The 25,170-nt window shown below is 44.3% G+C and overlaps 1 protein-coding gene across 2 annotated transcripts in view; it reads right to left on the bottom strand.

Moving 5' to 3' along the window:
- LOC128701304 (G2/mitotic-specific cyclin-B) overlaps nucleotides 1-25,170 on the bottom strand; it is a 49,234-nt gene that overhangs the window by 7,965 nt on the left and 16,099 nt on the right. For both annotated transcript variants that reach the window (XM_070100403.1, XM_070100402.1), the window contains exons 5-7: nucleotides 14,663-14,902; nucleotides 11,150-11,268; nucleotides 10,872-10,998 (exon numbers count right to left, since the gene is read on the bottom strand). In XM_070100403.1, coding sequence (XP_069956504.1) covers nucleotides 10,872-10,998; nucleotides 11,150-11,268; nucleotides 14,663-14,902 — 486 coding nt within the window. The remainder of the gene's footprint in view (nucleotides 1-10,871; nucleotides 10,999-11,149; nucleotides 11,269-14,662; nucleotides 14,903-25,170) is intronic.

Genomic DNA, 25,170 nt, shown 5'->3' with positions numbered 1-25,170 from the left:
TAAGGAAGGATGGTAGATTGCCTCGGAGGCCTAAGGAATGGGCCTGGGCCAAAATATTATACCTCCAAGTTGTGTCATATGCCTTCTCAAGGTCAAAAAATATGGCAATAACTGAGTGATTAATCGCAAAGGCATTACGAACATACGTATCCAAGCGTAGTAAGGGGTCTATGGTAGAACGACCCTTACGAAAGCCATATTGACTAGCGGAGAGACTGTTGTGTCTCTAAATACCACATTAAACATCGATTTACGAGACGTTCCATCACTTTGCAAACTGCACTAGTAAGAGCGATGGGACGATAGTGGGAGGCGTGAAATGGGCGGGCGATTCGAAAATTGCTGTACCGTAGAGGGAGAAGCCGGAAGCATAGTCAAAGGAGAGCGGAGTTCAGACAAATCGAAGGAGTCAGTCGAAGCCCCGGTACCTGAAGCGGGTGAGGAAACAGCACCAGCAAGAGGTACAGGGGCATCAGGAGTGTCCGAAGAGTGATCTAAACACAAGGCAGGGTCAGAATGGGGTGCGGTATCAAGAAGGGGCCCAGGGGTAGTGGGTTCATGGACTAGGGCTGCCATGGTTAGGTTACTCCTTTGCTTTTTGTTTTTAAGAAAAAAAAAAGAAAAAAGAAAAATAAAAAGAATAAATAAAGGGGGGAGCGGGGAGGAATAGTTCCCAGGAGCAATGAAAGGGCCAGAAATCTCCCTCCGCGCCCAAGAGGACCTCAACACCGCTAGTAGCGCAGATGCAGCATGGAACCCGTGCCATACCCTACCCTTCATGCCAGTAAACCAGCAATCCGGGATAGCAACCTCACATCTGCCGAGCTACCTCGGTGGACAAAAGAGGGCGGCCGGATATCCGCCACAAAGCATGCCTCCTTCGGCCACCACCCCCAGAATCCGAAAGGTGGCTTCCAGAGATACACCCGTCGCCCGAAAGACACCCAAAGCTACTCCGAGATACCGGAGAGGGATCGGGACATCCCCAGGCAATCCAGATTCCACGGCAAACTACGCCACTGCCAAGAACCTCAACGGAATGGGATGGACCCCGGTGTCCTTTCCCCTACCTAGGAACTAGCGCGCCTGTGGGAGAAATCCGAAAGGCCAAAAAGAGGAAGGGCAAAAGGGAGGGGTGGGGAGGAGGAGGAGGAATGGAAAAAGGGGAGGATGGGATAGGGGAGGGGAGAATGGGGGGTAATTAGGTTCGGTCTGAGGAAGAAGACCGACAGGGCTAATTCCTCAGACCAAGAGCCTCTTCACCACGCCAAGGAGCCCCCCCTTGAAGAGGTGATTATAATAATAATACAATGGTGCTCTAGTCAGTAGCATACATCACAGATGAGCAAGAGCACCTGCAGGCAAGTGGCATGTGCCTGATCCTCAACCTAGAAAAGTCTTAGTGGCAATGCCTATTACCTGAAGAGGGTTTTGGAGATCAATGCCCCTGAAGATGGGTCTGACCAGGCCTTGCAATGCATCAGGGACTGATCAACCAGACTGTTACTGCTGGCCACAAGTAAATGTACAAACCAGTCTGGCTGGCCAAGTACTGACTTTAGGTGGCTGTCGAGTGCCCTCCTGAAGACAGCCAGGGTCTATTGGTAATCCCCCCTATGTATGCTGGGAGGTAGCTGAACCATCTTGAGGCTCCTGACTTACCGTGTACCCTGTTTTCATTCGAGAGAGGTAGGGGGGAGTGTGTGTGGGGGGGGGCATTGCTTTTGCAGGGAGTGATGTGTGTAAATCTGGTGGTAATCCCTCTAGGATTTTCCAAGTGTATGTTATTGTGTATCTTTCTCGCTTGCATTCCACAGAACAAGTCAAGGGACTTAAACCGTTCCCAGTATTAAGGAGTTTTATCATACTTGTGTGCCATGAAGGTTCTCTGTACATTCTCTAGGTCAGCAATATCACCTTCCCTGAAAGGGGCAGTTTGTGTACAGCAATATTCCAGCCTAGAGAAAAAGTGATTTGTAGAGAATCATGGGCATGGCATCCCTCCTTTTTAAGGTTATTATCCAGCCCATCATTTTTCTTGCAGGTGTGGTATACACATTGTTGTGATCTTTGAAAAATATCCTCTGACATCACTCCCAGGCCCTGTACATTAGTTTTTCACTATTGTATGGTTGGAATTTGTTTTATACTCCGATAGTTTTAATTTAAAGTTTCCCCATATCTGAGCAATTGAAATTTCTCTTCATTTAACCTCAGTTTTCCGCAGCCCATTTAACCCTTTGAGGGTTTCGGCCGTACTAGTACGGCTTACGACCCAGGGTTTTTAACGTACTAGTACGCCTAAATTCTAGCGCCCTCAAATCTAGTGGGAGAAAGCTGGTAGGCACACATGAAAGAATGGGTCTGTGTGGTCAGTGCGCACAGTATAAAAAAAATCCTGCAGCACACAGTGCATAATGAGAAAAGAAACTGACCATGTTTTTGGATTAAAACAGCGACTTTGCACTGTATTTTCGTATGGTATTTATTCTTGTATTTAGTTTTTTTTGGTCTCATTTTATAGAATGGAAGACATTACAGAAATAGAGCTGATTTTGACTGATTTTACAATGAAAAGTACCTTGAAATTGAGCTCAAAGCAGAAGAAATGTTTGATTTTTACCAAAGTTCAAAATTATTATTATTATAATCAAAAAGAAGCGCTAAGCCACAAGGGCTATACAGCGCTGCAGGGTAGGGAAGGAAGCAAGGGAATTGGATGGCAGAAGGGAGGGGGGATGATCAGCAGGTTACAGAAAACAGCGGGGCAGGGGATAGTACGGGGGTAGAGGGTAGCAAGAGATACAAGTAGAAAGGGCTGAAAGTATCAGAATTTGTGAAGTAAGTCAGTCGTTGTCAAAAAGTCAATGAGAGAGTCCGGATGAAAGGTGGGTCCATCAGCGAGAAGGGAAGGTAAAGAGAGAGCAGCGGGGCGAAGACGACGACAGAGGTAAATTCTGCGTGCTCGTTGATAAAGTGGGCAGTCCAACAGAATGTGGCTGACTGATAATGGAGCTTGGCAATTCTCACAGAGAGGAGCAAGACGCCTCTCCATGAGATATCCATGAGTAAGACGAGTATGGCCAATGCGAAGACGGGAGAGTAGTCTCCCAACCTCGACACTGGTGATAAGAAGACGGCCAGTAACCTATACTCGGTTTAATAGACTGAAGTTTGTTGCCGAGCATAGTAGACCAACGTTGTTGCCAACGGGTGTGAAGGTGGGAAGATATTACAGCAAAATAGTCCGTACATGGAATACCTCTATAAGAAACTGGTAGGTCATGTACTGCTGACCGCGCAGCAGTGTCTGCCTGTTCATTGCCCTGTACGTCAACATGACCAGGGACCCAACAAAAAACAATATCTTTATGCTTAGTAAAGATGCGGCGTAGCCAAAGTTGGATACGGAGGACTAAGGGGTGAGGTGTATCAAATTTTTGTATAGCCTGTAAAGCACTAAGGGAGTCTGAGACAACCACAAATGATGACACAGGCATAGATGCAATACGGATAAGTGCTGTAAGGATGGCATATAATTCAGCAGTAAAAATACTAGCTGAAGATAGTAAATGCCCTTGTACGACGCTGTCCGGAAACACTGCTGCGAATCCTACGCCGTCAGAAGACTTAGAGCCATCTGTGTACACAGCAATGGCATGAGAATGAGAGTGAAAGTGGTCAAGAAAAAGAGAGCGGGAAGCGACCGTAGACAGTTGGGCTTTCGAGCAAGGGAGGGAGAAAGAACAGACTCGAACAGCTGGAACTTCCCAGGGGGGTAGGGAAAAGTGAGATGCTACATGTACATAGAAAGGTGGTAGTTGAAGAGAAGACAAGAGCGAATGAAGGCGAAGAGAGAAGGGACGGACTAAGCAGGGGCGGCGAACAAATAAAGAATGTCTACTAATATCAGTGACCATTCTATAAATGGAAGGATTGCGGAGATCATGAGAGCGTACATAGTAGCGCAGGCAATGGGCATCACGGCGATCGGATAAGGATGGAACGTTCGCTTCTGCATAGAGGCTTTCGACAGGGGAAGAGCGAAAAGCACCAAGGCATAAACGTAATCCTTGGTGATGAATGGGGTTAAGGCTAGAGAGAGTAGCAGGAGATGCCGCTGAATAGATCTGGTCACCATAATCAAGTTTCGATAAAATAAGGGTGGAATGTAGGTGAAGGAGGGTTCGACGATCAGCTCCCCACGAAAGATGAGCAAGGGTTTTAAGAAGGTTCAGCCGGCTGTGACAAGTTGCCTTCAGAGAGGTAATGTGAGGTTTCCAGGATAACCTACGATCAAAGAGGAGGCCCAGAAACTTGACTATCACGTTCAGGGATACGTGAGCCATAGAGGTACAAAGGATGATCAGAGATGACAGAGCGTCTAGTGAAAGTGATTTGGTGGGTTTTAGTGCTGGAAAATTTAAACCCATGTGTGGTGGCCCAATTGGAAACACGGTCGACTGCATGCTGGAGAGAAACTGTAAGGAGGTGACAGTCAGCGCCTGCACAGGCAATAGCGAAGTCATCAACATAGAGTGATGACCAAATATTTGATGGAAGACTAGAGGCCAAATCATTAATAGCAAGGAGAAAAAGTGTTGTGCTCAGAACACATCCCTGGGGGACACCTTCAGCTTGGACAAAGTCCGGGGAGAGCACATTATTAACCCGAACACGGAAATGCCTGTCAGTTAAAAAGTTCTTAAGGAAGGATGGTAGATTGCCTCGAAGGCCTAAGGAGTGGGCTTGGGCTAAAATATTATACCTCCAAGTTGTGTCATATGCCTTCTCAAGGTCAAAAAATATGGCAATAACTGAGTGGGTATTCGCAAAGGCATTACGAACATACGTATCCAAGCGCAGTAAGGGGTCTATGGTAGAACGTCCCTTACGAAAGCCATATTGACGAGTGGAGAGACTGTTGTGTGTCTCTAAATACCACACTAAACGTCTATTTACTAGACGTTCCATTACTTTGCAAACTGCACTGGTAAGAGCAATGGGACGATAGTGGGAGGTTTCATGTCCCGTAGTGCCTGGTTTGCGGAAAGGGAGAACAATGGCGGATTTCCACAGCTGTGGAAGAACTCCTTGTGACCAAATAAGATTGTAAAGGCGTAATAGGACTGCAAGGGCTGACTGATGTAAATGTTGTAGCATACGAATATGAATGTCGTCGGGCCCAGCTGCCGATGATCGACAAGCTGAGTGTTGCCTCCAGTTCTTGAAGTGTAAAAGGCACATTATACTGTTCTTCTCTGAGAGAAGAAAAGTCCAAGGGTGCTAACTCTCTGGCAGACTTTGAGGAAAGAAATGAGGGGCATAGATGGAGTCCCTGAGAAATACGGACCAGATGATTGCCAATTTCATTGGCAACATCTAGTGGGTTTGCTATATCAACACCGGCAACCCGCAGAACAGGAGCCGGGTCAGGAGAATATTTACCACTCAGTTTTCGTACTTTTTTCCAGACTGCACTCATAGAGGAAGCAGAGGTGATGGTGGAGACAATCTCGCCAGCAAGTGCGTTTAGCGTCACGGATGACACGGCGAGCGATCGCACGCTTCTGTTTAAAATCAAGGAGTCGCTCTGTGGTTCTATTGTACCGGTACCTGCCCCATGCAGCGCGTTTCAAACGTACTGCACGAGCACAAGCAGGAGACCACCAAGGCACGCATTTCTGAGAATGCCTGCCCGAAGTTTGGGGTATAGAATGAGAAGCTGCGGTGAAAACGGAGGACGAGAAGAGGTGTAAAAGCTCATCGATGGAGGACGAAGAAGGAACCTCTTTAAAAACAGTCAGGTGTGAGTAAAGGTTCCAATTTGCCCGATTAAATTGCCAGCGTGGGGTGCGAAGAGGTGGCGAATATGAAGGGGAAGTAAGAATGATTGGGAAATGATCACTGTCATGTAAGTCCGGGAGAACAGACCAAGTAAAGTCTAATGCGGAGGAGGAAGAGCAAACTGAGAGATCGATGCAAGAGAGAGTATGAGTCCGAGGATCAAAATGGGTGTGAGTACCTGTATTTAAAACATGGAGGGGGTGGGTGGCAAGAAAAGCCTCTAACTGAATTCCACGGGAATCACAGTGAGACCCTCCCCAGAGGAAATGGTGGGCATTAAAATCACCAAGTAACAGAATCGGTGGCGGTAATGACGAAACAAGGAAGGCAAAATCCGGAATAGATAATGCCCGAGAAGGAGAGAGATATAAAGAACAGAGCGTATACCACCTATGTAAGTGGATACGGGCTGCTGTGTAATGCAGCGAAGTATGAATAAATAGCTGATGGTACGGAATATCAGTGCGGAGAAGAAGGGCACTTTCATTAAAGGTCCCATCAGGAAAAGGATCTGAAGAATACAATAAATTATAGCCTGAGATGTGAGAAATAACAGCAGAGTGTAATTTTGGTTCCTGTAAGCAAACACCAACAGGGGCAAACTGGGAGAGTAACATCTGAAGCTCACCCCGATTACCCCTGAGGCCGCGTATATTCCACTGTAAAAAGGCCATGATTGGCAATGATAAAGATACTTGAAATCCGCAGGTAAGGGTTCCTACGGACTAGAAGGGTTAGAAAAGTCCACATGCGGAGGCAGTGGAAAATGTTCAAGCAGCGAAGGAACGGTGCGCTGTGAAGAAAGGAGTTGCGCAGATGGAGCAGAGGAGAGAGAAAGAGCGGAAGGTGGATCAGTGTCCATTGATGGTTTGGTCTCTGCAATATATTCAGAGATTGCTTCAAGTGTTTCGGAATTCAGAGATGTCGTATGGGAGACAATATTGGGAATGGTAGGGGGAGGATGAGTAAAGATTGGAACTGTATTGGACTGTACCAAGGTAGGGGGGGGCGAAAGGGTGGAGGGAACTGGAGAAGCGTGGCAGGGGACAGAAGAGACAGGAACCTGGGAGGTGGCAGAAGAGGAAGAAACTTGGGAGGGAACAGGGGAGGAAGGTACATTACGAGGAGGAGGGTGAACCTCTGCACTTGTAACTGAGCCAGTGAGAGGGGAAGAACTAGGGACAGAGACAGGGAGGGTAAAATGAGGAGGTGGAAGATGGGTAGGAGGTGTTACCGGACCTTTTTTTGACTTTTGAGAAGTAGAGGGACGATTGGGAAGAGGTGTCATACGAGGTCTCGTCGATACTGAGGCTTGTAAGAGAGAACTCGAAGAAGCGAGATTAGACTGAGGCGTTGAAGTAGGGACGTCTGAGCCGAGGACAGCAAAAGGATTAGATACAGGAGTGATTATGGGAGAGGTAACCACAGAGGTGGGTGTAGAAGATGGGATACCAGAAGTGGGGGGACGTTTTGAAACACGGGAATAAGAAACACGTGGGAGTCTCCCTTGGAGGCGGAGATGAGAAACTGCCATGGCATAAGGGAGACCTTCTGTCTCTTTGAGGTAACGGATTTCCCGCTCGTTTAAATAGACCTGACAACGGCGAGAGTACGAAGGGTGAGCCTCATGACAGTTAAGGCAAGAGGGAGATCGATTGCAAGACGTATGAGAATGGTCATCGGCACCACAGACTGGGCATTCGGCGATAGATCTGCAATATTTCGCTGGATGGCCAAATCGCCAGCAATTTCTACACTGTTGTGGTGTAGGGATCACCTTTCGAACTTGTAACCGATGTCCTGCTATATAAACGGAGGATGGGAGTTCTCGGCTGTCAAAAGTTAAACGAGCCACATTGCTAGGGTATCGTCTCCGCCCACGGGCAGGAAGAACGTAAGTGTCTACCTTGAGGATTGGGAGATCTTGGAGTTCCAGCTGTTCTAGAATGTCGGTGCCACATGTCTGGAAATTTTGTTGAACTATGGTATGGGGCAGAATAACGGTACCACTACAAGAATTGAGGGAATGATGTTTTTCAAGGGTGACAGGAACAGTATCTATATGGGAAAGACGAGAGAGCTCACGAGCCTGGGTAGCATTCTGTACGGTAATGATGCGCGTACCGCTCTTAAGAGCATGAAAAGAAATATCTTTACCAACATGGCGTAGGAGTGCCTTGCCAATACTATGGTCAGAAAGATAGGCAGTAGAGGAAGTTGGTCGTAAAGTGAAGAATTTAGTCCACTGTTCAGTCTGAAACTGAGCGTGGAAAGGTAGTGAAGGACGTGTCGATCGTTTCTGAGAAGAACGAGAAGGTGAAGGTGGAGAAGTATCATCAGCAGGTAATTGTCGTTGACGTTTAGGCGTGGGACCAGAGTTGGTCCGACGTGGAACGGGTCGGCGATTTGAAAATTGCCGCACCGTAGAGGGAGAGGCCGGAAGCATAGTCAGAGGAGAGCGAAGGTCTGATAAATCGAAGGAGTCAGTCGAGGCCTCAGTACCTGAAGCGGGTGAGGAAACAGCACCGGCAATAGGTACAGAGGCATGAGGAATGTCTGAAGAGTGGTCCAAAGACGAGGCGGGGTCAGAACGGGATGCGGTATCAAGAAGGGGCCCGGGGGTACCAGGTTCATGGACTAGGGCTGCCATGGTTAGGTTACTTCTTTCTTTTTGTTTTTAAGAAAAAAAAAGAAAGAAAAGAAAATAAAAATAAAAAAAAGAAAAAAAAAGGGGGGGACCGGGGAGGGATAGTTCCTAGGAGGAATGAAAGGGCCAGAAATCTCCCTCCGCGCCCAAGAGGACTCGACACCGCTAGTAGCGCAGATGCAGCATGGAACCCGTGCCATACCCTACCCTTCATGCCAGTAAACCAGCAATCTGGGATAGCAACCTCACATCTGCCGAGCTACCTCGGTGGACAAAAGAGAGGGCGGCCGGATATCCGCCACAAAGCATACCTCCTTCAGCCACCACCCCCGGAATCCGAAAGGTGGCTTCCAGAGATACACCCGTCGCCCAAAAGACACCCAAAGCTACTCCGGGATACCGGAGAGGGATCGGGACATCCCTAGGCAATCCAGATTCCACGGCAAACTACGCCACCGCCAAGAAACCTCAACGGAATGGGATGGACCCCGGTGTCCTTTCCCCTACCTAGGAACTAGCGCGCCTGTGAGAGAAATCACGAAGGCTAAAAAGAGGAAGGGCAAAAGGGAGGGATGAGGAGGAGGAGGAGGAATGGAAAAAGGGGAGGATGGGGAGGATGGGATAGGGGAGGGGAGAATGGGGGGTAATTAGGTTCGGTCTGAGGAAGAAGACCGACAGGGCTAATTCCTCAGACCAAGAGCCTCTTCACCACGCCAAGGAGCCCCCCTTGAAGAGGACCAAAGTTCAAAAGTAAACAAATCATGCCAAGCGTCCAGTACACGTCAACTGGCGAGTCTAATATTCTTTCACAAGTGCGCCGATATTATTTATACCATTTCTACACTAATGCAGCAGTCTGCATAACAGTAAATCTTCTATTTTTTTTGTAAGAATAGAAATTGAAAGTGGAAAGCCAAAGAAATTAAGAGGGGCCTGGGGATGTGACTAACGAACAGAGGAAATGTTATTTTAGTGCCAGGAATGTCTTTCTTGTTTATTCTGGACCCTATTTGGAAATTGTGTGAAACTGGCAAAATTGCTAAATTCTGACCACTGTATTGGATAGTTGAAATCAGTAAATGAGTGGTTTCTTGTACTCATTCAATAGAAAATATGGAGTTCTAGAGAAATAGCTATGATTTTTGTAGACTAGTACACTGGAATTGGCAGAAAATAGGGCTCAAAGTGGGCAAAAATCGCTGATGCGTAAACATCGTCGAGACCGCTAACTTCGCGAGAGCATAATTCCGCAAGTTTTCCATCAAATTTCATACTTTTGGTGTCATTATGATCGGGAAAAGATTCTCGATCTTTTAATAAGATTTTTTTTTTTTTAATTTGGCCGACCCTGAGAACAAGTCTCGGAGAGGGCCTGTCAACCCTCAAAGGGTTAAAGATTTGATCGATGTCCACTTGGAGTCTTGCAGTGTCTTCGATATAGGACACTCTTGCAACTCTGGTGTCATCAGCAAAGGAAGACACTGCTGTGGCTTACATATCTGAGGATGAGGCACAAGATGGGAGAGAGTACTGTGCTTTTTGGAACAGCTTTCTACCTCAGACTTTACTGTTTACTATTACTGTGTGTTCTATCTGTTAGTAAGTTATAGATCCATCTACCAACTTTGTTACACAATGTATGCTATTACACCATGGTCGAACTTGTCAAAGGCTTTCAAAGTGTGTATACTACGTCTGATTTTGTTTGTCCTCCACAGCATCCAAAACCTTGTCAGTGATCCAATAGTTAAGACAGGCAGCAGCAGCAGCCTGCTCTAAACCCATGTTGCCCTGGATTGTTTAACTGATGGGTATCTAGATGGGTGGTGATCTTGCTTCTTAGAACCCTTTCAAAGATGTATGATATAGGATGTTAGCACTATCAGTAATTCTTCGCAACTCCTTTATTGTCCCTTTTGTGGAGTGGGACCATTTTTAGTGACTGGGATGACCCCTGTGTCCATGTTCCCTCTCCACAGAATGCTCAAGGCACAAGATGAGGCTTCTTGCAGTTCTTTATGAACACTGAATTCCAAGAGAGTCGAAGTCATGTGGTATTAGAAAGATTTTCTAACTTACCAGATCGAGTGTCAAGTTCATTTACGTTGTTGACTGTGGTTAACAGCCAACAGAATTACAATACATACCTGTCAATTCCTTTGAGAATTTTTAAAATACTGTACATTAAATTACTTCTAGTCAAAACAATCTTTAATAATAAAATACAATATTAGTTTACATACTACTGGTAGGAAAATTCCACTGTAGTATTTATAAAAAAAATTGTCTACAATCTGAAGCTGAAATTGTAAATTATACAAGACAATTTTTTGCTGTATTCCACAGGATTCAAATATTTGAAAGCATTAAAACTTACCTGTTGTTTTGACGATATACTCTTAACAACTATAGCAGCCATCTTGCAAATAACTGGCATGAGCTGTTCTTCAGTGTTGCAAGAATAGTACACAAGCGTGTCATTCCATGGACTGCCATCCAGCACCCTGTAGTAAACAGATTTATCCTACAATACAGTTTTCAGTGCTACAATTTAAAAAAAAGATTCATTATATTCACTATTTTTAAGTAGATTTCAATTTATGAAATAGTTACAAGGTGGTTTGCAAACTTCAAACCAAAGTCCTTTTAACTTACTTTAGTGAAAAGCACAAGGCAGCAGCAGCAATCATAGAGGCTTTATAATGACACATGCAATATTCCGGTAGACAAAGCTCCATGAGGTACTTAGCCAGGGTGTGTTGGGCTGCATCAACCTAAAAATATAGCAATATAACAAGTTAAGAAAGCCTAGAGAACAAATGGATTTGTCAGTTAAAAATAGGAGAGGAGAGTTATTAAATGGAGAGTTAAAGGTATTGGGAAGATGGAGGGAATATTTTGAGGAATTGTTAAATGTTGAAGATAGGGAAGCTGTGATTTCATGTATAGGGCAAGGAGGAATAACATCTTGTAGGAGTGAGGAAGAGCCAGTTGTGAGTGTGGGGGAAGTTTGTGAGGCAGTAGGTAAAATGAAAGGGGGTAAGGCAGCCGGGATTGATGGGATAAACATAGAAATGTTAAAAGCAGGTGGGGATATAATTTTGGAGTGGTTGGTGCAATTATTTAATAAATGTATGGAAGAGGGTAAGGTACCTAGGGATTGGCAGAGAGCATGCATAGTTCCTTTGTATAAAGGCAAAGGGGACAAAAGAGTGCAAAAATTATAGGGGGATAAGTCTGTTGAGTATACCTTTACCAGGTATTATTGAAAGAATTAAGAGTAAGATGGAGAATAGGATAGCAGATGAACAAGGAGGCTTTAGGAAAGGTAGGGGGTGTGTGGACCAGGTGTTTACAGTGAAACATAAGTGAACAGTATTTAGATAAGGCTAAAGAGGTCTTTGTGGCATTTATGGATTTGGAAAAGGCATATGACAGGGTGGATTGGGGAGCAATGTGGCAGATGTTGCAGGTGTATGGTGTAGGAGGTAGGTTACTGAAAGCAGTGAAGAGTTTTTACGAGGATAGTGAGGCTCAAGTTAGAGTATGTAGGAAAGAGGGAAATTATTTCCCAGTAAAAGTAGGCCTTAGACAAGGATGTGTGATGTCACCGTGGTTGTTTAATATATTTATAGATGGGGTTGTAAGAGAAGTAAATGCGAGGGTCTTGGCAAGAGGCGTAGAGTTAAAAGATAAAGAATCACACAAAGTGGGAGTTGTCACAGTTGCTCTTTGCTGATGATACTGTGCTCTTGGGAGATTCTGAAGAGAAGTTGCAGAGATTGGTGGATGAATTTGGTAGGGTGTGCAAAAGAAGAAAAAGTGAATACAGAAAAGAGTAAGGTTATGAGGATAAAAAGATTAGGTGATGAAAGATTGGATATCAGATTGGAGGGAGAGAGTATGGAGGAGGTGAATGTATTCAGATATTTGGGAGTTGACATGTCAGCGGATGGGTCTATGAAAGATGAGGTGAATCATAGAATTGATGAGGGGAAAAGGGTGAGTGGTGCACTTAGGAGTCTGTGGAGACAAAGAACTTTGTCCTTGGAGGCAAAGAGGGGAATGTATGAGAGTATAGTTTTACCAACGCTCTTATATGGGTGTGAAGCATGGGTGATGAATGTTGCAGCGAGGAGAAGGCTGGAGGCAGTGGAGATGTCATGTCTGAGAGCAATGTGTGGTGTGAATATAATGCAGAGAATTCGTAGTTTGGAAGTTAGGAGGAGGTGCGGGATTACCAAAACTGTTGTCCAGAGGGCGGAGGAAGGGTTGTTGAGGTGGTTCGGACATGTGGAGAGAATGGAACGAAACAGAATAACTTGATTCAAGAGTGCATCAGTCTGTAGTGGAAGGAAGGCGGGGTAGGGGTCGGCCTAGGAAAGGTTGGAGGGAGGGGGTAAAGGAGGTTTTGTGTGCGAGGGGCTTGGACTTCCAGCAGGCATGCGTGAGCGTGTTTGATAGGAGTGAATGGAGACAAATGGTTTTTAATACTTGACGTGCTGTTGGAGTGTGAGCAAAGTAACATTTATGAAGGGGTTCAGGGAAACCGGCAGGCCGGACTCGAGTCCTGGAGATGGGAAGTACAGTGCCTGCACTCTGAAGGAGGGGTGTTAATGTTGCAGTTTAAAAACTGTAGTGTAAAGCACCCTTCTGGCAAGACAGTGATGGAGTGAATGATGGTGAAAGTTTTTCTTTTTCGGGCCACCCTGCCTTGGTGGGAATCGGCCAGTGTGATAAAAAAAAATAAATAAAAAAAAATTTTTTTTTTTTTTAACACGCCAGCCATCTCCTACCGAGGCAGGGTGACCCAAAAAATAAACACCATCCATACTTAATCACTGTCTTTGCAGAGGTGTCCAGATATGACAATTCAGATGTCACTAAACGCCCAATATCCCAAACCCCTCCTTTAAAGTGCAGGCATTGTACTTCCCACCTACAGGACTCAAGTCCAGCTAACCAGTTTCCTTGAATCCCTTCACAAAATATTACCCTGCTCACACCAACAGCTCTTCAGGTACCAAAAACCATTTGTCTCCATTCTTATCTAACATGCTGACATGCCTACTGCATGTCCAGGCCTCTTGCACACAACTTCTTTACCTTGTTCCTCCATCCTTTACTAAGACAACCTCTACCCCCTCCTCCTTTACACTACAGATTTATACCCTCCAAGTCAATATCTTTATCCTCTCTAAACGAGGAAATCACCTTAATAACCCCTCTTCAGACCTCTTGAATAATACTTTTAGTAACGTCACACTTCCTAATTTGTACACTACTTATTCTCTGCATAATATTTACACCACACTACCCTTAGAGGCAATGGCCTGGTCACAGACTGGGCCGCTAATCCCCGAAGCCCTCTCCAGGTATAGACATGACACCTCCACTGCCTCAAGCCTCTCTCACTGCAGCATTCACGACCCATGCATCACATCCATACAAGTGTTGGTATCACTATTCTCTCGTACATTCCCTTCTTTGCCTCCATGGATTGAGTTTCTGGTCTCTAGAAACCTCAATGCACCACTTTTTTTTTTTTCCTTCATCAATTCTATGCTTAACCTCATCGTTCATAAACCCATATGCTGACAAATCTACTCCCAAATATCTGAGCACATTCACTTTTTCCATACTCGCTCCCTCCAATGTGATATCCAGTTTTTCTTTACGTAACTCGTTTGATACCCTCATCACCTTACTCTTATCTATGTTCACTTTCAACTTTCTTTACACACCCTTCCAAACTCATCCACTAACCTTTCCAATTTCTTTAGAATCTCCCAGAAGCACAGTATCATCACTACACAGTAACAATTCCCATTTTGCACTTTATTCCCCATAATTTAGTCCCACCCCAGTCTCCAACACCCTAGCATTTACTTTTACAACTCCATCTATAAATGTACACCCCCCCCTTAAAAAAAAAAAAAAAAAAAAAAAAAAAAAAAAAAAAAAAAAAAAAAAAAAAAAAAAAAAAAAAAAAAAAAAAAAAAAAAGCAAGCCGGCTGTTTTCCACTGAGGCAGGGTGACCCAGAAAGATGTACATGTTAAAACTTTCCTAACATGCCCTATTCAATTTACCTAATTCATTTAAACTATCCAATTTCTAGTTTTTCACATGCACACCACTTCATAGAAAATATAAACCACAGTACTTACTGATCCAGCTTTACTGTTTCTTCGGAGAAAATGCAATGGAAGTGGATAGGATACATTGAAATCTAGTGTTTTGAGAATATTTACTTCCATTTTGCGAATTTCATTTTTGGTGTATGCCTTATCTGTGATGTATGCAAAATCTGCAATGTCTGGAGAATACATTTCTTCATATTTACTCGCTATAAACATGGCTGTCACGCCAACTAACTGCAGTTTACTGCGAGAGACAGTTCTTTCACGCTGTTGAAAGAAATTAAAGTTAAACCAAAATATATTAAAATTAAACCATAAAAATATATTAATGGCATTCACATTGGGGTTAAACCACTAAGAAGTCTTTAGGTACAAATAAAGGTCTCAAAAATTTGATAATTTACGACTGTTTAAATGGGTTAAAATAAGTTTAGAAAATATGGAATGTATACTGACTTAGAGAACTTATGAGCTTTAAACATACAGGGAGAATAACAAGTTTACTACATTATCTGAAATTTAATGGTTCTTTGTACAAACCAAATGGCTCTGCCACTAGGCCTTATATAATTTTGCATTTTTTTTTTTTTTTTCAAGCTCAAACTTCAGAACATCCTTCACCAAGATCCCAGTGGAGGCAGCTAGGTACTGGGTGATACTGTAACCAGCACATTCCATGGTTACCCTAACCATGTAGAAATGACAAAGTAAAGCAAATTAGTCTGAAATGGGTTTTAAAATATTTCTGGGAAATTGTTTTTTGCTTTCACATTTACTCAATATCCTTTTAAATCTCTAATAATAAATCTGCATTCATATTCTAAACACATTAGAATATTATCTACACTAATTTCGTTTTACAAACCTTGCACAAGAAGCCATATTACCAAATGAAACAAGAAGTGGGTCACAATTCATGAACCATTCTAACAGCAATTTTTTCAAGTCATACTGGTTGCATGCAAGCAATGCTAACCGTACATCATGGTCACACCAACTCCCTCACAAGACCCCGAGGCATATCTGCATTAAGTTGTATTTTTTCTTAGTGTACAAGAAGTTTTCATACCTTACAACTGACCAAAATTTGACAATTTTTCAATTAAAGGAAGTGTGGGGATATTTCAGTTTGGATCAGTTTTACTGACAATCCTACCATTTAAATACTAAATTACATTTCCCACAATAATATCTTTGATGAGTTTTTTTTAAGCATTAATTATAACAATTCAGTATAATTCAAAGATGTGAGGAGTAGGTGTTTATTATTATTATAATAAAAAAGAAGCGCTAAGCCACAAGGGCTATACAGCGCTGCAGGGTAGGAAAGGAAGCGAGGGTATTGGGCGGCAGAAGGGAGGAGGGGCGATCAGTAGGTTACAGAAAACAGCGGGACAGGGGATAGTGCAGGGTAGAGGGTAGCAAAAGATCAAGGTAGAAAGGGCTGAAGGTATCAGAGTTTGTGAAGTCAGTCAGTTATTGTCAAAGTTTATGAGAGAGTCCGGATGAAAGGAGGGTCCATTAGCGAGAAGGAAAGGTAAAGAGAGCAGCGGAGCGAAGACGACGTTGGAGGTACATTTTGCGTGCTCGTTGATAAAGTAGGCAGTCTAACAGAATGTGGCTGACCGATAATGGAACCTGACAATTCTCACAGAGGAGCAGGGCGCCTCTCCACGAGATATCCATGAGTAAGACGAGCATGGCCAATGCGGAGACGGGGGAGAGTAGTCTCCCAACCTCAGCACTGGTGACAAGAAGACGGCCAGTAACCTATACTCGGTTTAATAGATTGAAGTTTGTTACCGAGTAGACCAATGTTGTTCCCAACGGGTGTGAAGGTGGGTAGCTATTGCAGCAAAATAGTCCGTAAATAGAACACCTCTATATGAAACTGGTAGGTCATGTACTGCTGACCGTGCAGCAGTGTCTGCCTGTTCACTGCCCTGTACGTCAACATGACCAGGGACCCAACAAAAAACAATATCTTTATGCTTGGTAGAGATGCGGCATAGCCAAAGTTGGATACGGAGGACTAAAGGGCGAGGTGTATCAAATTTCTGTATAGCCTGTGAAGCACTAAGGGAGTCAGACAACCACAAATGATGACACAGGCATAGATGCAATACGGATAAATGCTGCAAGAATGGCATACAATTCAGCAGTAAAGATACTAGCCGAAGATAGTAAATGCCTTCGTACAACACTGTCCGGAAACACTGCTGCGAATCCTACGCCGTCAGAAGACTTGGAGCCATCTGTGTACACTGCAATGGCATGAGAAAGTGGAAGTGGTCAAGAAAAAGAGCAGGAAGCTACCGTAGACAGTTGGGCTTTAGAGCAAGGGAGTGAGAAAGAACAGACTCGAACAACTAGAACTTCCCAGGGGGGTAGGGAAAAGTGAGATGCTACACGAACATAGAAAGGTGGAAATTGAAGAAAAGACAAGAGCAAATGTAGGCGAAGAGAGAAGGGACGGAGCAAACAGGGGCGGCTAACAAATAAAGAATGTCTAATAACGGTGACCATTCTGTAAATGGAAGGATTGCGGAGATCATGAGAGCGTACATAGTAGCCAAGGCAATGGGCATCACGGCGATCGGATAAGGATGGAACGTTCACTTCTGCATAGAGGCTCAACAGGGGAAGAGCAAAAAGCACAAAGGCATAAACGTAATCCTTGGTGATGAATAGGGTTGAGGCTAGATAGAGTAGCAGGAGAGGCAGCTGAATAGATCTTGTCACCATAATCAAGTTTCGATAAAATGAGGGTGGAATGTAGGCAAAGGAGAGTTCGACGATCAGCTCCCCATGAAAGATGAGCAAGGGTTTTAAGAAGGTTCAGCCGGCTGTGACAAGTTGTCTTCAGAGAGGTAATGTGAGGTTTCCAGGATAACCTATGGTCAAAGAGAAGGCCTAGAAACCTGACTATCACGTTCAGGGATACGGGTGCCACAGATGTATAAAGGATGATCAGAGATGACAGAGCATCTAGTGAAAGTAATTTGGAGAGTTTTGGTACTGGAAAATTCAAACCCATGTGTGGTGGCCCAATTGGAAACACTGTCAACCGCATGCTGGAGAGAAACTGTAATGAGGTGACAGCGCCTGCACAGGCAATAGCGAAGTCATCAACAGAGCGATGACCAAATATTGGATGGAAGACTAGAGGCCAAATCATTTATAGCAAGGAGAAAAAGTGTTGTGCTCAGAACTCAACCCTGGGGGACACCTTTAGGGCGCATCGTCCAAATTTCGACCTACTTTTTTATTTTTCAACCAATTTTTTTTATTTTTGGTGTACATTTAGAGGTTCATATGTAGAAGAATGTGACAAAGTTTCAGTATGATTGGCCAACAAACAGAAAAATAATTATTTAATGACTTTTCATATATGGCAGCAAGGCATGACAAAATGGCACTTCAAGTGGCACTTCCGACAATCCCAACCGTTAGAATACATCTGACACGACTTTTACATCCCACAAAATCAAAAATATTTGATATATTCCAAAAAAAGAAGCAGCAAATAGTCACACACTTCGTTTTATATTGTCAGTGAAAATCATTTCAATACAATCATTAATAATGGTGTAATTTAGCGAAATAAGTGAAAAAGTTACTTCCGAGATATAGGCCTGGAACGCCGGCCGGCCCGCCGTCTCCAAAAAAATTTTTTTTTTTGCGAAAATCGCGTTTCAGTGGTTTTCTAAGTAAACTGATGTTCTAGTGCAGTTATCCTCTTCAAAATACCGTTTTCTATCACTCACAGACCAAACAATACAACAAGGAGACTAGTAACTCATTTATATCGAAATATTGCTGGTGGACTCTCGCCATATTATGGCCTATTTTATTCAGGCTAGAGTATATAACATGTTTGTTATTTATAGTGTTTATTATATCATATTAGATCAATTCTGATAGATAAATAAGCCATATAGTTGATATACAAGCTGATATAAACGTAATAATGAAGTGATTTCACCTGGCACCATCTGGAGGGGGAGTACTGCCGAGTGTTCTCAGATGGCTCCCGATTGGCTGGCACTCTACTGATAAGCTCCACCTACTCTTATATGATGCCAAATAATCTATTATATTAGAAAGAATAATGCTAAGAAAAAGCAATAAAAAAAACAAGGAAAAAATTCCAAAAAATACATGGGTTGAGAACAGACGCGCTACCTACATCGCCGTTACCATACCTGATATAAATGACTAATTTCTTGTAGAAACGTCTTAGAACATTGATTCTTGTACCATTGTGTTGCCAAAGAGTTGAGCTATTTTTCGGTATATATAACTCAATTTCCATAATTTTTCGATTTTTGGTCGAGCACGTGCGGAAAATTGCCCACGTGCTCCCTTCAGCTTGGATAAAGTCCGGGGAGAGCACATTATTAACCCGAACACGGAAATGTGTCAGTTAAAAAGTTCTTGAAGAAGGATGGTAGATTGCCTCGAAGGCCTAAGGCTGTGACAAGTTGCCTTCAGAGAGGTAATGTGAGGTTTCCAGGATAACCTACGGTCAAAGAGGAGGCCCAGAAACTTGACTGTATCACGTTCAGGGATACGGGAGCCATAGAGGTACAAAGGATGATCGGAGATGACAGAGCGTCTAGTGAAAGTAATTTGGTGGGTTTTAGTACTGGAAAATTTAAACCCACGTGTGGTGGCCCAATTGGAAACACGGTCGACTGCATGCTGGAGAGAAACTGTAATAAGGTGACAGTCAGCGCCTGCACAGGCAATAGCGAAGTCATCAACATAGAGTGATGACCAAATATTTGATGGAAGACTAGAGGCCAAATCATTCATAGCAAGGAGAAAAAGTGTTGTGCTCAGAACACATCCCTGGGGGACACCTTCAGCTTGGATAAAGTCCGGGGAGAGCACATTATTAACCCGAACACGGAAATGCCTGTCAGTTAAAAAGTTCTTAAGGAAGGATGGTAGATTGCCTCGAAGGCCTAAGGAGTGGGCTTGGGCCAAAATATTATACCTCCAAGTTGTGTCATATGCCTTCTCAAGGTCAAAAAATATGGCAATAACCGAGTGGTTATTCGCAAAGGCATTACGAACATGTGTATCTAAGCATAGTAAGGGGTCTATGGTAGAACGGCCCTTACGAAAGCCATATTGACGAGTGGAGAGACTGTTGTCTCTAAATACCACACTAAACTTCTATTTACCAGGCGTTCCATCACTGCAAATTGCACTGGTAAGAGCAACGGGACGATAGTGGGAGGCTTCATGTCCCGTAGTACCCGGTTTGCAGAAAGGGTGAACAATGGCAGATTTCCACAGCTGTGGAAGAACTTGTGACCAAATAAGATTGAAAAGGCGTAATAGGACTGCAAGGGCTGACTGATGTAAATGTTGTAGCATACGAATATGAATGTCGTCAGGCCCAGCTACCGATGATTGGCAAGCTGAGAGTGTTGCCTCCAGTGTAAAAGGCACATTATACTGTTCTTCTCTGAGAGAAGAAAAGTCCAAGGGTTCTAACTCTCTGGCAGACTTTGAGGAAAGAAACGAGGGGCATAGATGGAGCCCCTGTGAAATACGGACTAGATGATTGTCAATTTCATTGGCAACATTCGTGGGTTTACTATATCAACACCGGCAACCCGCAGAACAGGAGCCGGGCCAGGAGAATATTTACCACTCAGTTTTCGTACTTCTTCCAGACTGCACTCAGAGGAAGCAGAGGTGATGGTGGAGACAATCTCGCCAGCAAGTGCGTTTAGCGTCATGGATGACACGGCAAGCGATCGCATGCTTCTGCTTAAAGTCAATAAGTCTCTCCGTGGTTCTATTGTACCGGAACCTGCCCCACGCAGCGCGTTTCAAACGTACTGCACGAGCACAAGCAGGAGACCACCAAGGCACGCATTTCTGAGAATACCTGCCCGAAGTTTAGGGTATAGAATTAGAAGCTGCGGTTAAAACGGAGGACGAGAAGAGGTGTAAAAGCTCATCAATGGAGGACGAAGGAACCTCACTAAAAACAATTGTGAGTGAAGGTTCCAATTTGCCTGATCAAATTGCCAGCGTGGGTTACGAAGAGGTGGTGAATATGAAGGGGAAGTAAGAATGATTGGGAAATGAACGCTGTCACGTAAATCTGGGAGAACAGACCAGGTGAAGTCTAATGCGGCGGAGGAAGAGCAGACAGAGATCAATGCAAGAAAGCACGAGTCCGAGGATCAAAACGGGTGGGAGTACCTGTATTTAAAACTTGGGGGGGGGGGTAGCAAGATAAGCCTTTGAATGCCACGGGAATCACAGCGAGACACCCCCCCCGAGGAAATGATGAGCAATAAAATCGCCAAGTAACAGAAGTGGGTGGTGGTAATGACGAAACAAGAAAGGCAATATCCGGGATAGATAATGCCCGAGAAGGAGAGAGATACAAAGAACAGAGTGTATACCACCTATGCAAGTGGATACGGGCTGCTGTGTAATGCAGCGAAGTATGAACAAATAGCTGATGGTACGGAATATCAGTGCGTAGAAGAAGGGCACTTTCATTAAAGGTCCCATCAGGAAAAGGATCTGAAGAATACAATAATTATAGCCCGAGATGGGATAGATAACGGCAGAGTGTAATTTTGGTTCCTGTAAGCAAACACCAACAGGGGAAAACTGGGAGAGCAACATCTGAAGCTCACCCTGATTACCCCTGAGGCTGCAAATATTCCACTGTAAATAGGCCATGATTGGCAACGATAAAGATACCTGAAATCCGCAGGCAAGGGTACCTACAGACTTGAAGGGTTAGAAAAGTCCACATGCGGTGGCAAAGGAAAACGTTCAAGTAGCGAAGGAACGGTGCGTTGTGAAGAAAGGAGTTGTGCAGATGGAGAAGAGGAAAGAGAAGGAACAGAGGGTGGATCAGTGTCCATTGATGGTTTGGTCTCTGCAATATATTCAAAGATTGCTTCAAGTGTTTCAGAGTTCAGAGACGTCATATGGGAGACGACATTGGAGATGGAAGGAGGAGTAGTTTGAGTAAAGATCAGAACTGTAATGGACTGTACCAAGGTAGGCAGGGGGGGGGGGGCAAAAGGGTGGAACTGGAGAAGTGTGGGAGGGGACAGAAGAGGCAGAAACCCGAGAGGTGGCAGAAAAGGAAGAAACTTGGGAGGGGACAGGGGAGGAAGGCACAGTACATAGAGTAGGATGAACCTCCACACTTGTAACGGAGCCAGTGAAAGGGGAAGACCTAGGTACAGAGACCGAGAAGGTAAAATGTGGAGGTGGATGATGGGAAGGAGGGGTTAAAGGAGATTTGTTGGACCTCTGAGAAGTAGAGGGACGATTGGGAGGTGGTGTCGTACGAGGTCTTGTTGATACCGGGGTTTGTGAGGGAGAACACGAAGTGAGGACAGACTGAGGTGTTGAAGTAGGGACGTCTGAGCCCAGGACAGCAAAAGAATTAGATACAGGAGTGACTATGGGACTGGCAACCGCAGAGGCTGCAGAAGATGGGACCCCAAAAGTGGGGGGACGTTTTGAAACACGAGAATAAGAAACATGGGGTAGTCTCCCTTGGAGGCGGAGATGAGAAACTGCCATAGCATAAGGAAGACCTGCCTCTGAGGCAACGAATCTCCCACTCATTTAAGTAGACCTGGCAACGGCACGAGTACGAAGGGCGAGCCTCATGACAATTAAGGCAAGAGGGAGGTCGACTGCAAGATGTATTAGAATGGTCATCGGCACCACAGACTGGGCATTTGGCTATAGATCTGCAATATTTTGCTGGGTGGCCAAATCGCCAGCAATTCCTACACTGTTGCAGTGTAGGGATCACCTTCCGAACTTTTAACCGATATCCTGCTACATAAACAGAGGATGGGAGTTCACGGCTGTCAAAAGTTAAACGAGCCACATTGCAAGGGTATAGTCTTCGCCCGCGGGCAGGAAGAACATAAGTGTCTACCTTGAGAATTGGGAGATTTTGGGGTTCCAGCTGTTCGAGAATGTCATCGTCACATGTCTGGAAATTCTGTTGGACTATGGTATGGGGCAGAATAACAGTACCACTACAAGAATTGAGGGAATGATGTTTTTCGATAGTGATAGGAATAGTATCGATATGTGAAAGAGAAAGATCATGAGGTTGGGTAGAATTCTGGACTGTGATGATGCATGTACCACTCTTAAGAGCATGAAAGGAAATCTCTTTCCAATGTGGCGTAGGAGCGCTTTGCTAATACAGTGGACCCCCGCATACCGTTGGCATCACATAACGATTAATCCGCATACCGCTTGCTTTAATCGCAAAAATTTTGCCTCGCATACCGCTTAAAAACCCGCTGACCGATTTTCGTCCAAGACGCGTCCAATGTGCGCCCTCAGCCAGCCTCACATGTGCCGCCGGTGGCATTGTTTACCAGCCAGCCTCCACGGTAACATCCAAGCATAATCAGAATATTTTGTATTATTACAGTGTTTTCGGTGCTTTTTCTGGAAAATAAGTGACCATGGGCCCCAAGAAAGCTTCTAGTGCCAACCCTACAGCAATAAGGGTGAGAATTCCAATAGAGATGAAGAAAGAGATCACTGATAAGTATGAAAGTGGAGTGCGTATCGCCGACCTGGTCAGGTTGTACAAGAAACCCCAGTCAACCATTGCTACTATTGTGGGCACCAGAAAGGCAATCAAGGAAGCTGTTCTTGCCAAAGGTTTAACTGTGTTTTCGAAACAAAGATCGCAAGTGATGGAAGATGTTGAGAGACTCTTATTGGTGTGGATACATGGAAAACAGCTAGCAGGAGATAGCGTCTCTCAAGCGATCATAAGCGAAAAGGCTAGGAAGTTGCATGAGGATTTAATTAAAAAAATGCCTGCAACTAGTGCTGATGTGAGTGAATTTAAGGCCAGCAAAGGTTGGTTTGAGAGATTTAAGAAGCATAGTGGCATACATAGTGTGATAAGGCATGGTGAGGCTGCCAGTTCGGACCACAAAGCGGCTGAAAAATATGTGCATGAATTCAAGGAGTACATAGAGACTGAAGGACTGAAACCTGAACAAGTGTTTAATTGTGATGAAACAGGTCTGTTTTGGAAGAAAATGCCAAGCAGGACCTACATTACTCAGGAGGAAAAGGCACTCCCAGGACATAAGCCTATGAAAGACAGGCTTACTTTGTTGATGTGTTCCAATGCTACTGGTGATTGCAAAGTTAAGCCTTTATTAGTGTATCACTCAAACTCCCAGAGCGTTCAGGCAAAAGAATGTCCTCAAGGAGAATTTGTGTGTGTTGTGGAGGGCAAACAGTAAGGCATGGGTCACTAGGGACTTTTTCTATGACTGGTTACACCATGCATTTGCCCCCAATGTGAAAGATTACCTAACTGAATAGAAATTAGAACTTAAGTGCCTCCTGGTGTTAGACAATGCCCCTGGTCATCCTACAGACGTGGCAGAGCGACTTTATGGGGACATGAAATTCATTAACATCAAGTTTTTGCCTCCTAATACCACTCCTCTCCTGCAGCCCATGGACCAGCAGGTTATTGCAAACTTCAAAAAACTGTACACAAAAGCTCTGTTTGAAAGGTGCTTTGTAGTGACCTCAGAAACTCAACTGACTAAGAGTTTTGGAGAGAGCACTTTAATATCCTCAATTGTGTAAACCTTATAGGTAAGGCTTGGGAGGGAGTGACTAAGAAGACCTTGAACTCTGCTTGGAAGAAACTGTGGCCAGAATGTGTAGACAAAAGGGATTTTGAAGGGTTTGAGGCTAACCCTGAGAGGATTATGCCAGTTGAGGAATCCATTGTGGCATTGGGAAAGTCCTTGGGGTTGGAGGTTAGTGGGGAGGATGTGGAAGAGTTGGTGGAGGAGGACAATGAAGAACTAACCACTGATGAGCTGATAGATCAACTTCAACAGCAAGAGGCCAGACCTGAGGAAACTGGTTCAGAGGAGGGGAAAGAGAAATTGAAGAAGTTGCCTACTACAAAGATTAAGGAAATGTGTGCAAAGTGGCTTGAAGTGCAAACCTTTTTTGATGAAAATCACCCTCACACAGCTATTGCAAGCCGTGTTGGCAACCTGTACACTGACAATGTTGTGAAACACTTTAGGGAAGTCATAAAGGAACGAGAGGTACAGGCCACTATGGACAGATATGTTGTGCGAAACAAGTCCAGTGACTCTGAAGCTGGTCCTAGTGGCATTAAAAGAAGGGAAGTAACCCCAGAAAAGGACTCGACACCTCAAGTCTTAATGGAAGGGGATTCCCCTTCTAAACACTAACACACACTCCCCTCCTCCCATCCCATCAATCATCACCAGATCTTCAATAAAAGTAAGTGTCATGTAAGTGTGCATGCCTTTTTCAGTTTGTGTGTATTAAAATTAACATTTCATGTGGTAAATTTTTTTTTTTCATACTTTTGGGTGTCTTGCACGGATTAATTTGATTTCCATTATTTCTTATGGGGAAAATTCATTCGCATACCGATTATTTCGCATACCAATGACCCCTCTTGCACGGATTAAAATCTGTATGCGGGG

This window comes from Cherax quadricarinatus, chromosome 72 (genome assembly GCF_038502225.1).
Source record: "Cherax quadricarinatus isolate ZL_2023a chromosome 72, ASM3850222v1, whole genome shotgun sequence".
Taxonomy (NCBI): domain Eukaryota; kingdom Metazoa; phylum Arthropoda; class Malacostraca; order Decapoda; family Parastacidae; genus Cherax; species Cherax quadricarinatus.
This window is presented reverse-complemented; position numbering and strand designations above follow the sequence as displayed.